Below are 14,282 nucleotides of genomic sequence, written 5' to 3' on the forward strand. Positions count from 1 at the left end.
GGCTAGGCTGGAGCCAGAGTAGGAGAGGACCAATCAGAGCTTGCACAGCCGAAGCAGAGCCTCCCAGGGAGGAGAGACTAACCCTAACCCTATGAATGTTATAGTGTGCTATAATGAAAGTGCAGCTCCTCCTCATCTGTTCAGCAGAGAGACGAGCACAGCGTGTGTAAGACGTACACTCCTCACAGGCTGCACACACTCTGTCCATCCGCAGGGACCCACACATAGAGAGAGCGTGACAGACAGACAGATAGAGTGAGGATGAGTAGTAAAGCGCTGCGCTCCGTCGTGAAGGTCTCATGTCCCACTACTGATCCGAGCTGTGCACAAGTGGAGACTCTCACCACGTGGAACCACAGAGAGCTGGAGATCCAGCCTGCAGCTACCGTGAGTTACACTGTGACCCCTTTACATTTGTGCAGGATGATGTTTGGCTTCGTTTGGCAATTCAAAGCGTTGAGTGACTGCGGAATAGAGAACAGAGACATGCATCCTTTACTTAAACATCATGTCTTGAGTAGCTGATGCATTCTCTCTGCCAGTGGAAGTGATTTTATATTATTTTATATTTATTTAATACCTTTAGTTGGGGAACATGAAAAGTTGCATTATCTCCAAACACTTCGTCTTGCTTCTAGCCTTTTATTGTTCTGTTTTTAAAAAAATGGTTATGAGAGGGTACAAATACGCACCTTTCACCTTAAATATAATGTATTTAAAGTACACAGATGGACCTTAAAACCATTGTTGTCCCTTCAAAGGTTTTTACTTTGTTTTTATTACATTTAAACTGTTTATACCTTGAGGAATGAAAAAAAAGTATTTGCACAGTACCTTTTTTGACAGTGTAGAGACGATAGTTTTAGGATTTAGACTGAGTGTTTAGATTAGAGTAAAAGAAATCAAGGTGATGTTAGTAGAGATTTAGGTGACTATGATTCAACAACAAGTTAAAGAGGACTTTCAGTGGTTGAGATGTTAACAAAGTCATTCACAGTGGTTTGATGTGAAGTGACACATTAATTATACATAATTACCAACTCAGATTTCTTTACATGGTGGCGATAGGAATCAATGCCAACCATGCAAGTGCAGTCAAAATGCAAGTTCAGTAAAATCTGCTAAATCTGGAAACATATGTTGTCTTTGCACGGATGTCTCTGCCATAATAGCGCTTTAAAAACCATGTTTTAGGCCTAAAAACTCTCAAAATCTTCATAAATCAGCGTTTCAGACATCAGACAGTGCATTTGTAACCATTTCATGTAAAAACTGTCTGTGAGAGAGCTTTAGGCATTAAACAATTCAGACGTCTAGTTCCTATCACCACCACTATGAACAATTCTGACTTTGTAAAGTTCTCTACAATGGAACATTTCACACCAGACAGCTCTGAATGTCTTTGTTTATATCTTACCCATTTAATTATGCAGAAATTTTGAAAAATAAGAAGAGTTCCTCTTTAAGCTTCTACAGTTGATCATCCAAATAAACTGTTACCAAATGAATGAAGATTAAGGGTTGAGAGTGAATGAAGACTTAGAGGTGAGTGAACATTCTGGTGTTGTGTTTCAGCTGGAGTAGTGAAGCTTTAGTAGGTTATATCATTGCTTCACTGGACGGTGTGATGTACTGAATGTCCTAAGGAGCTTTATCAAGCGCAGAAGTGTTAAGGAGCCTGTGCTGCCTCTCCTCAGCACAGCCTGTCTGAGTGAGGCTGGTGATAAGATCAGGAGTTCAGTTATTTGAGCATCTTGGAGTTCTGCAGCTAAGCACTTAGTCTGTCCAGACTGTTTATCTGGGCTGAGCTTTAGAAAATGCTTTGATTTTACTTTGGAGAATGGGTTGGGTGTGTTTTCAGGGCCTAGAATGATACATCATGAAGAAAGATAAACACTGCCCAGCTCTTTCTGTTTTCAGCTGTACGTTTCCCTCCATTCGCTTTATTCAACGAGTCTGTGCAAGTAGTGTTGAGGCTGCAGATGTGGCGAGTTCTCAGATTTACTAGAAAAATAGTTCTAGCTTTTTTTTTTTTTTGAAAGCTAAACCTTTTTTTCTATAGGATGCAGGTCGGTTATATTGAAGCAAATGGTTAATTTCTATCTACAAGTTTTTTTTTATTATTATTTTACTATATTGCTAACTTTTTCACATGCACCCTTCAAATTTTTCAGTTTTTGCTTGCCAGCTGTCATTTACATTGTGTGAATGTTCCCCCAAAATCTACTTATGCCGCTTGTAAGGTTTTCATGTACAAAAAAAAAATTCTTGAACTTTGCACAAGGCAGACAGGTTTTGTAGAGCAATATCACAGGTAGGTGACACAAAAGTCAAAAGTCAAAGGTTCATTCTGGTAGGCATCTTCATGGAGACCCTTCATCAATAGTAATTTTATATATATATATATATATATATATATATATATATATATATAGCCTATTTTGAAAACTGTATAACGCCATTATTTGTGCTATGTGTGCTATAAAAGGCCTGTAGTACTGATAACATGTATTCAGAATACAGTTACCTTTTACATACTTTTTACATTTTGGAATACTTAAATGTAAAAATATTTACCGTCTTAAAAAAATGACCATAATGCTTGTTTATATCCAATTTAAAATAAGCTTCATACTCAGAAGAAGAACTATAAAAATGTCTTTTTACAAACACTGTTACAAAGTTTCTGCTAAAGCCTGAGTGGACTGATAAATCACTGTAATGAGCCAATTATTTATCTCAGCGTTACCGGGCCCTTTGAGGGATGATGGACTCCTGTCCACTTTATAGTCAAATTTGCCAGATTTTGTTATAAGTAGATAGCAAAATGTTTGATCAGTTGATGAGACACAATATATGAAATATTTGTCACAAGACAAATAAATTTTGATGATAAGAAGTTTACATTACTATAGCGACGATAAGCTTTCTTTCCCTTCACCACTTGAGCCCTTATTATTTAGTATGGACTATAAATGAATTGGTAGCAGCTATAAAACGAATGTGTAAGTAATGTACAAACTGATGTGTGTGCCATCATGCATGCCCTTAAAGTTTAATGCAGTACATTTGTGACCTTGCTGGAAACCTTCTGCTGCTTTTTAGGTCTATAATAATGCTTTAGTGTAATGATTTGATAGACAGTTGTGAGAGACATGGGTGGTGAGGCCAAACACACACACACACACACACACACACACACACACACACACACACACACACAATGTTTCAATCATGTTTATCATCTCAGCTCAGCAGACAGCAAAGGACTCCAGCTTCACCTTCAAAATCTCCTGCTGCACCACTTTTGGACATCTTTCGTTTCTCTGTTTGCCCTTTCTCAGGTGAAGCGTGTGACTCTCCTTGCATAAAACTTAATATCATCATTTTATCCCACGGTTAAAAAAAATCACATTCTTAATTGATATAGTAACAGGGAGGCTATTAGAGATGTTGTGCGTATGAGTTCCTTTCAGTGTTCTGAGATCCACAGGGACATTAAGCACAGCAGGAGGCTCATCCTGCAGTCAACACACACAACTGAAATGTGAAATCTGCACTGATAGACTAATAACATTGTTTATTGTGGTCGAACATCTGTAGCTAATCAGAACGTTTGTGGAGGTCTCTGCAGTTGACTGAGCTGTCAGGTTTCTCGGGTTTGGTGTCATTGGCATGAAGTTTAACACATCATGTTCTGAGGGATTTGAGATGATCTTTTTTTCTTCAGCATAGGCAGACTGGCCTAAGATTAAAGTGCTTTAATCTGTCATAATTTCTGCATGAGTGAACTGAGCCACACAGTGACCTAGTCTCTGTCACCTCCCTGTTGTGCAGTTGCAGTGACAGCAGGAGGTCATGGCAGCTCTTGAGAATGTGAACGGCCTGGGGTATCTGGGTGCTTAAATACATTTCATTTAAGACAGACAGGTCACTTCTTATCTGCTGACTCTCTAATACCGAGTTATGTAAGACTGGATGTCGCCTTGAGTGCCTTTTCAGATCCGTGTTTGGGCCGCATTTAAAATGCACCGAGCATGAATAAAAACACAATTGGTGTCTTTAGAAATGATGCAGACATTGAACAGTGAAGAATAATCGATTAATCGAATCAATTCGTTAGTGGTACTATTACACATTGATATTCCTAAATTGTACCATTTCATGCAAAATCATTGAGCCCCATCCTGAATATTCAGTAGAGGGAGTAATCAACTCTGAGCCACAAAGCCACTAATCACTACTTACAGGTAAGCACTTCAAGACATGATATATGTGTATCATGAAGTGGGGGTTAATGATCCAATATGGACGTGATGATTCTTTTTTCAGTGAAAGGACTGTGTGTCTTTATGGTTGAGGTCTAAGGGTGGTAGAAGAAACAGCTTTGGCTGCAGAAAATTTTGTGGGAAAAAAAAACCACTCCAGGCTCATGGAAGTCCTAGATACTTCACTGACTGCAAGTATGAGTGGTAGCCTGACCATAGCGCTTCAGTCAGTTGTCACGTATGGAAGTCAGTGGAGCTCCAGCCAGGGCTCTTTACTGAAAAAGAACCCTGAAAATAAACAACACAAATGTTTGGAACATGATGAAGAAGTACTCAGGATTCTGCACAATCTCTAGGTCATTATCCAAATTCAAGCAGATTTGTGACCTTGGCCACGTTATGAGCTTTCCTCACAAGGGGAAGACTTATTTTAGTCGTATTGCTTCCTTTGAAGCTTGCGTTTGAACCACTGGTGATCATCAGAGGCTTTTGTACAAACTTGTGGATATCACAAGTGCTCATTGATATTCAATTAAATTCTGAAATTGATGTTAAAATTCCAAAGACTATTTTTCACTGGAATTGTTATGCCAGCAATATAATTTGTAATGGAAAACCTTGTCTTAAATTCGAAAGGATCCTATTTGGATCCTATTGTATATGTTAATAAGTCTGTTATGGGTTCAAAATAAAACGTGTGAAATGGCCTTTTCATAATCTAGAATGGCCAAAAAAGTCATCTTAGCACTAAAATGATACTTGAATCATATAGTGGTGCTAGCAAAAGACAGCGTGATCATAGAGGTGTTGTTTTTTCACATTTATGGCACGAACTGAAGGCCTAGCTCTTAGAATCTGTTTACTCCTTGCTTTACCACGTGTTTGATGTCCGGATCATATTCCATTTTCACTTTTCGCTAAAATGTGTGGGCTAATGAGATCAGACTGTACTTTTTCAGGCTCTTGGTTTGGAGAACTTGTGTGTCCTTGTTTTATTATTGATTCTCACCTACTAATTAGCGCTAGGCAGACGCATTTCCGCTCACTTAATTGTATACGGATATTGAAAATGCATTGCGTTTACACTTGTGTTGAATGTGGTCAAGATTCAGGTCTAAATGATCTGATCCGACACTGATCACAGTCGTCCTGGGTGTGTTTACACCTGCCGATTCATGTGGTCAAACAAAATCTGCACATGATCTGATCACCAAAAATGCATGTAAGATGCAAGATGTGAACAGGCCCTACTAGTCACGATTCCCCTGTGTGCACTTCAGAACTGGTTGTCTGGTTACCCACAGAGTCTCCATGGAAGAATCAGCAGGACCTGGTCTAATTTAATGAAGGATTGATTGGCTGAAGCAGGTATTGGATGGTAACTGTACATACTGGACTTCCTTGGGAAATGGTTCAGCTAACACACTCACACACATAAAATTACAAGGGTTATTCATTTGCTTTGATTCTAATGTTAGTCTAAAGGGTTTTTGAGTAAAGAAATGCTTACTGCTCATATAAATATCTTAACATATAATCTCAAGTGCACAGCTCAAAAAGCTTATGAGGTGCCCTATCGCTAAAGCCTTAAGAGTGAGTCTTTTACCAGTCAAAATCTCTATCCAGTTGACATGCACTCTTAAAAAGATGGTTCTACAAAGGTTTTTAGTAAATATAATGGTTCTATTTACAATCATGGGTCCTGCACACTTAAAATATGGTTCTTCAAGGGTTCTTTAGGGATAGGGCACCTCATATAAGCTTTATGAACTGTGCACTCGAGGTAATTATGTGTAAAGTTTTCCATGTAAGTAGAAAGCTCTAATGGTTCTAAATAGAAACATTTCATGCTTAAATGGCTCAGTGCATCTTCAAATTGATGGAGAACGTGTTGTGTATGGCTCTGTATAGACTCCTTTCAAAAGTGGTTTTCTATAAGGTTCTTTTATTGTTACAAGCCTCTAACAACAGCAGAACCCTTTTTGGTGCTAACTAGACTTATTTTCAAAAAGGTTCTGTGTGGAATCATATTCAATCTGAAGAAACATGTCACCATGTAAAGGATCATTTTGACAGGCAGTTGGCTCTGTATAGAACTCACGGTTCTAAATAAAAGCCTTTTTGCCTTTACTAAAGAACCCTCGAATAACCATCTTTTTTAAGAGTGTGGTGTAAGACAGAGCCGGGCAAAACGCAAGCACTCTGCATATATGTGGATTATCCCCCCACCCCCCAACCCCCACTCCGCATTTCTGTGAAAACAGCCGTTGGAGGAGAGGATCCTGACGTCCTCTTCAAACACTTTTCTCTGAAATGATCTGAAAATAAAAAATGCCCCCAGAAGGTGCAGTTGAAGATGAAAATAGCAGGCAGAGGGTCACGTAGGGGAAGAGGACCAGTTCAGATTAAAGAGCTGGAGGATGAGGCACTGAGCTTTGGGCTTGATGGGACAGTTTTTCTATGTAACAGAGCACTAATAATCATCATGTTATACACCAGATGAAGTGGGAGCAGAGAAACACAGGGATTAGGACAGTATGTCCATACGTCAGTGATAAAAGGGAACAAAGGCAACAGGGACAGGGCTTTTGCTGTGGGTTGCCACAGCTGAGCAGATGGACTGAATTTGTTTCACATGTGTGATTATGATTTACCTGAGGGATTAAGGTCATGTAGTTCATTCAGGATCTAAAGCATTGTCAGCACAAGTCAATAAAACTGATTTTCTGTCTGCACCAGTAGAAGTGTTCTGTATGATCTGGCTGTTTTCATCCATACTGTATGATAAATAAGACTTGTTGGCTCATAATTCAGAGCTGAGTGTCAAGCAGTTTTTACTGTTAGTTGTGTTTACTGATATGCGTGATGGAAAACCTGTAGAGTCTGATTTAAAAGAAAAAACATAATCCTTTTTGTTGGTGCACAGAATCAGTGTAATGGTAAGAACAGTTTGAGTTTGCCCTGTAACCCTTTGTTTACAGTTTCCAATTGTCTTTACCACACAGGAGAAGACAGACTGAGTGTCAGACTCACAGTTGGTTTCCAAGAAATCCAAAAAGAGTGTTTGATGCAAAATGTTGCCGGAAATGTATTATAAATAAATAGAAATACAAAATTAAATATGTAGTGGTAACATGAAGTCCGTATAAATCGCATTAATAACTGTTAGGCGATCCCAGGGTAGAGCAAGTTTGTTTTGGCTAACAGGCCCCATTGGCAGCAGCCTTGCAACGAGCAGAACTGGGGTACGCCTACTGAGTACCAACTGAGGGTATTGCCGATCTCCCTTCCTCCCCGTCACGCATCTCACCCACCACCAATAGAGGGCACACAGTCACAAAGCCAACAAAAAAGACAAATATGAACAAGACATTAAAACACTTAACTGTGGCTCATACAATCAGTATGGAGTCTGAGTTTAGTTGTTACTGTCATGATACCAGACTTTTGTGAAACAAGCTTGTTCTGAGAATGTGAAAACCTCCCAGACGTTTACATTCAAGGCAGTGAGACTGAAGGAAAAGTAAAAGACATGAATCTCATGGGTAAACCTTGAGTCTTGACAGCTTGTGTCACAGTGCAAACTTTGCCAGTATTAGCAGCAGCTTTGCTCTTGGGATTTTTGCTGAGGGCCAAAGAAACATCAGTTTCAAGCAAAGCAGGCTTTCATGATTCTGACAAATCTGAATAATCCAATCAGAGGCATAGACCAATGCATCATTAACCTCTTCAATGGCTTGGGCCTACCGGTTTCACTACACACTTCCATACCTAAGAAGACCTCAACTAGTTTGCGTTGTAGTCCATCTGCTGAATAATAAGCCTTAGTATGTAATAAGCCTGAAATTTGAAGGGTTTAAAGGGTTTAATTAAATGTATGATTTGATTTGTATGATGCACATTGTATTTATATTATTGACATTTTCATCTAATTTCTGTTCAATAATATCTTGACTGGTGGTATAATGAGAGGAGCTTTAAGGCAGGCTGCATGTGGAGAGTAGGTTTATTATAGGGGCTTGCCAACAACTGTTGTCCACAAGATGGGCAGGAATTCAAAGAATAAGCAGGTAGGTACACACACACACACACACACACACACACAATGACAAATCCATCAAGAGGGAAGTCAAGAGGTGGATGTTAATGGCTTCAGACGTCACAGTTACCACGGATCCTTTCAATTGCGAGAAAAAAATCTCTCCATGATGTCCAGAAGCTCCTTCAGCTGAATAGACAGAGCTACAGCGAATGCCACAATATACAGGAAACTATACTTGCTAGATGGCGATCGTCCTTTCTGACCATAATGTTTATCTATTCAAATATTCCTTTCTAAAATGAGATCCAAACCTTTTTATTCATATAATTATTCTTTATCTTTATTTTTAAAGCTCACAGTCATGGTGTCATTCGAAATCAAGGGGTAAAACTACAACAGCACCAAATCTGTAAATGCCTAAATATTTTCAGAGATGGCTATATCTGTTACATATTTATAGAAATGCTGATGGACATTTGTTTATTGCTTCTATTATTATCAATATTTCATCTTTATTATAATCAGTCATTATTAGGCTTTTAGCACGATGAAAAATCCAAAGAAAAGATATAAGCTTAGCACAGTTCTGACATGTGGCCCAGTTTTAAGAGTTTCCATCAATGTTACCAAGGCACATTTTTAATCAGAGCCTGTTTATTTTTGTGGTCATTTTTGTCCAGTGACGATATTTTTCTGTCTATGTTGCACTTCCCCAGAGCTCAAATGTACAAGCTGGAACTGTGGAAATGATTAAAATGATTGTGCCAAATGATTAAAGGTCATTTTTTGATTTGCAGTCAAATTGTTTATCTAATATAAATCCAGTAGATATGCCGTGCTGCCACACTCTCAGAAAAAAGAGGGGCATCTTCAAGGATACACCTCCAATACTTTTAATTTGGGAAAATAATTGTACTTTAATCCATTGCGGTTATATATTTCAATTGTACTGACTCCACACAATATGTTTCCTCTCCAGGCTTCTATTGAATTTTTCTGTTATAAAACATTAGGTTGTGAAAGTGAACACATATGTACCTTTTCTCTGGGATAAAAGAGATTTAAGCTTATTTAAAGTACACTGTTGACATTAAAAGCAATGTTCGTCCTTTAAAAATACATTTACATTGTTTGTATCTTAATGAATGAAATGTACCTGGACAAAAAGCCATTACAGTGTAGGTAGTATAGTGTCCTGTTTACTGATCTCAGCTCCTTTCTGATACAGTTGTACACAAGCATTTGAATGCCCCTGGTCAAATTACATGTGATACTTCCTCTGCAGACAACAAACTTCAATCTGGCATTTTCTGCAATTTCTAGTCTCTCAGAGTTCCAGCCTTCAGTAAAAACAGCCAATCAACTTGCTACTTAGTCAGCGAGTAGCAAAAGCCCTCTGCTCATTGTCAAGATCTGCGCAGTAGCCAGCACAGCCTGGGAAAACGTTTTTTGTGCATTATTGGGCCAAATGATACAAACTCCTTGTGAAGTTTTTATTAGATTTTATCAGTGATTTTGTTTTTGGAACAGTAATCTGACCTTCAGTTTCAAGTTTTTAGGTCTCTTTCCATTCGGAGAGATGGGAGTCTGGCCTTGAGTGGAAAAAACTGCCTAGTGGCTTTACAAAAATGCAAAGTGAACAGACTTTCCCAAAAGGATGTTGATTTAACATATTGGAAAAACAATCAAATAAACTATAAAATGTGGCATAACCTTTGCACAGGCCATGTTTCACAATCAGCAAATAAACAGTAATTGTATTCAAATGTGCAGAAGTGTGTTCTCTGTAGTGGATGTGTACTTATTTCCACTTAGAAAATCAGCAAAACGTAATTTAATCAAGTGAGCCCAAACTTTTCCTTATGACTTTATATGTTTGCCAACTCCGCAAGACAGTAGAGCAGAAGACATAAGAAGTAAGCTACTATTGAAACACCTTTCATTAATCTTACCAGCAGATAATCAAGAACAGATGTCTTATTGTCTGAGGTGGTAAGTGAAGCCAATCCAATATCTGTTGTGTTAGATTATTTTTAGTCTCATTAAAGCTCATCTCTCTATTCGACATATTTTGTGGCGATGCTGGAGCCCAGATATAGATAACGAGAATGGAAAGAGTTGATAACGATGACTGATATATTGTGCAATAACGTCTGTGAAAACAAAACTAAGCACTTTGGCCTAACAGGTGGTTATATAAATGTTTTGATGGCAGAAAATGAGCCTTGAGTGCTTTGAGCGAAGTTTGCTTTTTAGAGGTTTGGCTCTGCTATGCGGATAGTGCTGTGGATCTTTTATAAAGGGGACTATGTTCTCAGATCTCATTGGTTGCATAACTCTGTGAGAAAGCCATGTTAATCTTAGCTTTACTTTGTAATTTCCCAGGCCTGTTTGACCTAGACATTCACACAAACTGTCTCCTTACATTGCTGTCAGATGTGTTTGGTGACGGGATTCAGGGCAGCTGCTGTTATTGACTAGTAGTGGGCTGTCGGTGGATGTCGGTTGATGCAGAACGGGCAGATGATCTTGGATCTATGTGTTGAGTAACTTGCAGATTGGTTTTCAAGGAGGCTGCAATTCATTATGTTGGGCCCATACATGAAGCCTTTACAGCCTGATTGCCTTTTATATGACACTGATTTAAAGCATCTTGATGGAATTAACCAATGCAGAGTGTACAATGCCATGTTTACTTCTTACAATGCCTTGTTTATTTCATAATACTCATAAAGGCAGTGTATGTCATGCCTAAGAGCGTTTTCTCTGGCATTGCTACATAGTTTCATTGTGGTGATCTGTGCTGATTTGGGCTCTCCTGCGTCTTCTCTCACGCATCGCAACAGGAAGCCATCGCCTCAGGACAGAGCAGCATCAAGTAAAATGTCTCTAAATTAGACTTTTACCACAGCAAAACACAACAGCGGGGAAAACCCATTTTCATATGGTTCTAAAATTCATAAGACCTAATGAACACGATTTTTCCTGAATGCAAATTGAGTACATTTGTGTGCCGCATTTCTAATTAAGTCTAAATGTGAAAGTGTTTTAGGCTTCCAGCACACTTGAGTGCTCCTGATTTACTACCAGTCATACCTAACTGAACAGACATTCTAATCCATTATGAGTCGCTCAGTGTAGTAATAAAATTAATAAGTAATAAGTGACGTAATCCTATTCAATTTGAAGAGAAGTAAATGAAGTAAACCTCACCAAATGTTCTTACTAGATTGTGTCACGATTGGCCCCTCCCAGTCCTTCCATGTGTTCGTGTTCTTTGTTTTGGTTTTGTAGTCCAGCCCCCTTGTTTAGTGACTCTGCCCCTGATTGTTCCCACCTGTGTTTCCACCTGTGTCTTGTGATCCCTTGTTGGCCCTGTTGTATTTAAGCCCTGTGTTTGCCCTTTGTCTTGACTGGTCTTTGTCTGAACTGTCTGAATTGTTGGATGTATTGTATTCTCGTGGTGTTTGGTGTTCGATTCAGTGTTTATTTCATCATGTCTGTCCCTCCTGCTCTCAGTGTTGCGACTATGACCCTGGATTTGCCCTTAATAGACCTCGCTTACCTCAGCACATGCGTCCGCCTCCTCGCTCCACGTTACAGATTGCCAAAAAATTTTGCTTATTTTAAGCATATTTCTTCAAGCAAGAAAATGATTTGCCAATACATTGAGATCATTTTACTTAATAAATTGACCTAAGTGAAAGATGCCAAGAAATAATTGAAATAACTGTATAATATATTTACAATAATTTAAAAATGAGAAATATTAGATGATTTTACATGCCTATATATCCCTTTTTGCGGTGTAGACCACTCAGGAGCCCAGAGCTTCAACTAATTTAAAAATGTACATCCAAGGGGCCCCACTCCTGTCTATTGCTTGGAGCCACACCAATACTAAATCCACCCTTGACAGTAACAACTCCTTGACAGCTATAACTTATATAGCCATTTTGGCAGGTGTCTAACTTTTGTACAGTACTGTAAATGAGCTCTAAGAACTAATATGTATAAAATATATGTTATTGATGTACAATATAGCTTTACAAATGCCTAATCTAAGGTAAATGAATGTTTCAGTCTCGTCAGTCTGGCTAACATCAGAGCTATTTCTGTGTTCGAGCGGATTTTGGGAAGATTTGCCCAGCTTTCCTTTGGGGACATTGTCTTCGTGTTCTATCATTAACACTGATCAGATCAGTGGTCAGTGGCAAAAAATCTGATTGCAACCAAGTAGCATGACAGCCATTGTTATGTGTATGCCTTTAAAAGAGCTTAATGCAAGAATGCTCTGTTAATACTCAAAACAAGCCAAAGAACTCTTCTTGCTGACTCTTGCCTGTTCAAAATCCTTCAGATTTCTAGAGCCCCCCCTCTTCTGTTCATTAACCCCCTTAAAATCACAGGCTTATTGCATACTAAGGATTGTTATTCAGTCACATAAGGGACTTTAAAGCAAACTGGCAGAGCTGTTCTTAGGTTGCAGAAGTGTGTAGTAAAAGTTTAGTCCCAGCAGTGGGCCCTCGCCACTTAAGGGGCTAACAAGCTTGAATTAGCCAGTGATCTGCTATTTGCTGGCAGAAGTTGGCAATAATTCACAGGAATAGCATCAGTGCCCCCAAACCATATACCTGCTGATAATACTAGATGAAAAACATCACAGTTGGTCTCCGATTTCCATTAAAGGACTTCCATCTATTACTAGCTTTACACAGAACATAGTACAAGATGTACATTATGCATGTGTAAAAATTCACTTGTACCAAATGGGCTCATCTCCTTTAACTTTTAAAAAGCCTTACTTGCACTAAAGGTGGGCTTTGAATGGGCTTTCAGTGGCATTTCAAGCGTTGTTGGTTTGTCCTTGCTTTAATTGTTCTGTGTGTGTTTGCAGGTTACCATGGTGCAGCAGACCGTTCAGCCTTTTCCCACAGTGGACGTTCCTGACCATGCTCACTACACCATCGGGGCGGTCATTCTGGCCATCGGCATCACTGGCATGGTTGGGAATTTCCTTGTCATCTATGCCTTCAGCAGGTGAGGACAGTGAAAGGGTAGTGGCCACTGAACCTCCTCCTGCAGAATGGGGTTAATCTAATCTATTTTATTTTAGGTAATGTGCTCAATATAATTAAAAGCACTAAATACGTCGTCACTTTTCACTTTTCGTGAACTGTGTCAGTGATGTGGGGCTGCTCTTACTTTCTTTCTGAAGATCGTACAGCACCACAATTTTGCTACATCAGAAAAAAGCAGGAAACATATATTTACTAGAAAATTACACTGAAGCCTCAACAATTAAGTGTAACATAAAAATCTGCAGAGCTATTTTTTGCGCTTCATCAAAGTTCAGTCTTAGAAACTGATCTTCTGAATGCTTTAAGTGCTGTTTATCTGATGGGGACAGTTTGGTGCCCTCCCAGGTCTTGCATTTTACATTGATTCTCCTCAGAAATGTCCTGACTTGTACTTAATGGCTGTTTTGACTGGAAATTGAACAAATGAATGGTGGTCTTTGACTTTCATGCAGTACAGTATGTGATATGCAGCTCAATAAAATTTAACTGGTTACCTCAGTAGATGCCTTGAGCAGGCGTTTGATGGCAATGAAGCACTTGGTGTCAGAGTTCTACAGCCCACCTGATGTTTCAGTGTGCCTGTGTGTTTGTAGGAGTCGTACTTTGAGGACCCCCGCCAACATGTTTATAATAAACCTGGCCGTCGCAGACTTCCTCATGTGTGCCACTCAGTCGCCTATATTCTTCACTACCAGCATGCGCAAGAGATGGATCTTTGGAGAGAAAGGTAACACACAAACACACAAACACTAAATAGACAGCAGTCCATGTCATGCTTGTGCAAGGTTGACCTGGACTGGTTTAGAACTGCATTGCACAAGTGAAGTTTCATCTGCTTTATCTCCTCAGCTTTATATGTAAATATACTAAAACATTTTATTAGATATGTCA

General features: G+C 39.0%; 1 protein-coding gene across 1 annotated transcript in view; it reads left to right on the top strand.

Moving 5' to 3' along the window:
* Positions 1-261: 261 nt before the first annotated feature.
* The window catches only part of opn4a (opsin 4a (melanopsin)), a 34,727-nt gene continuing 20,706 nt past the window's right edge, over positions 262-14,282 (top strand). The window contains exons 1-3 of the mRNA XM_017715884.2: positions 262-387; positions 13,208-13,350; positions 13,985-14,118. Of these exons, the coding sequence (XP_017571373.1) occupies positions 262-387; positions 13,208-13,350; positions 13,985-14,118 (403 nt within the window). The remainder of the gene's footprint in view (positions 388-13,207; positions 13,351-13,984; positions 14,119-14,282) is intronic.

Source organism: Pygocentrus nattereri, chromosome 5, assembly GCF_015220715.1.
Source record: "Pygocentrus nattereri isolate fPygNat1 chromosome 5, fPygNat1.pri, whole genome shotgun sequence".
Classification (NCBI taxonomy): domain Eukaryota; kingdom Metazoa; phylum Chordata; class Actinopteri; order Characiformes; family Serrasalmidae; genus Pygocentrus; species Pygocentrus nattereri.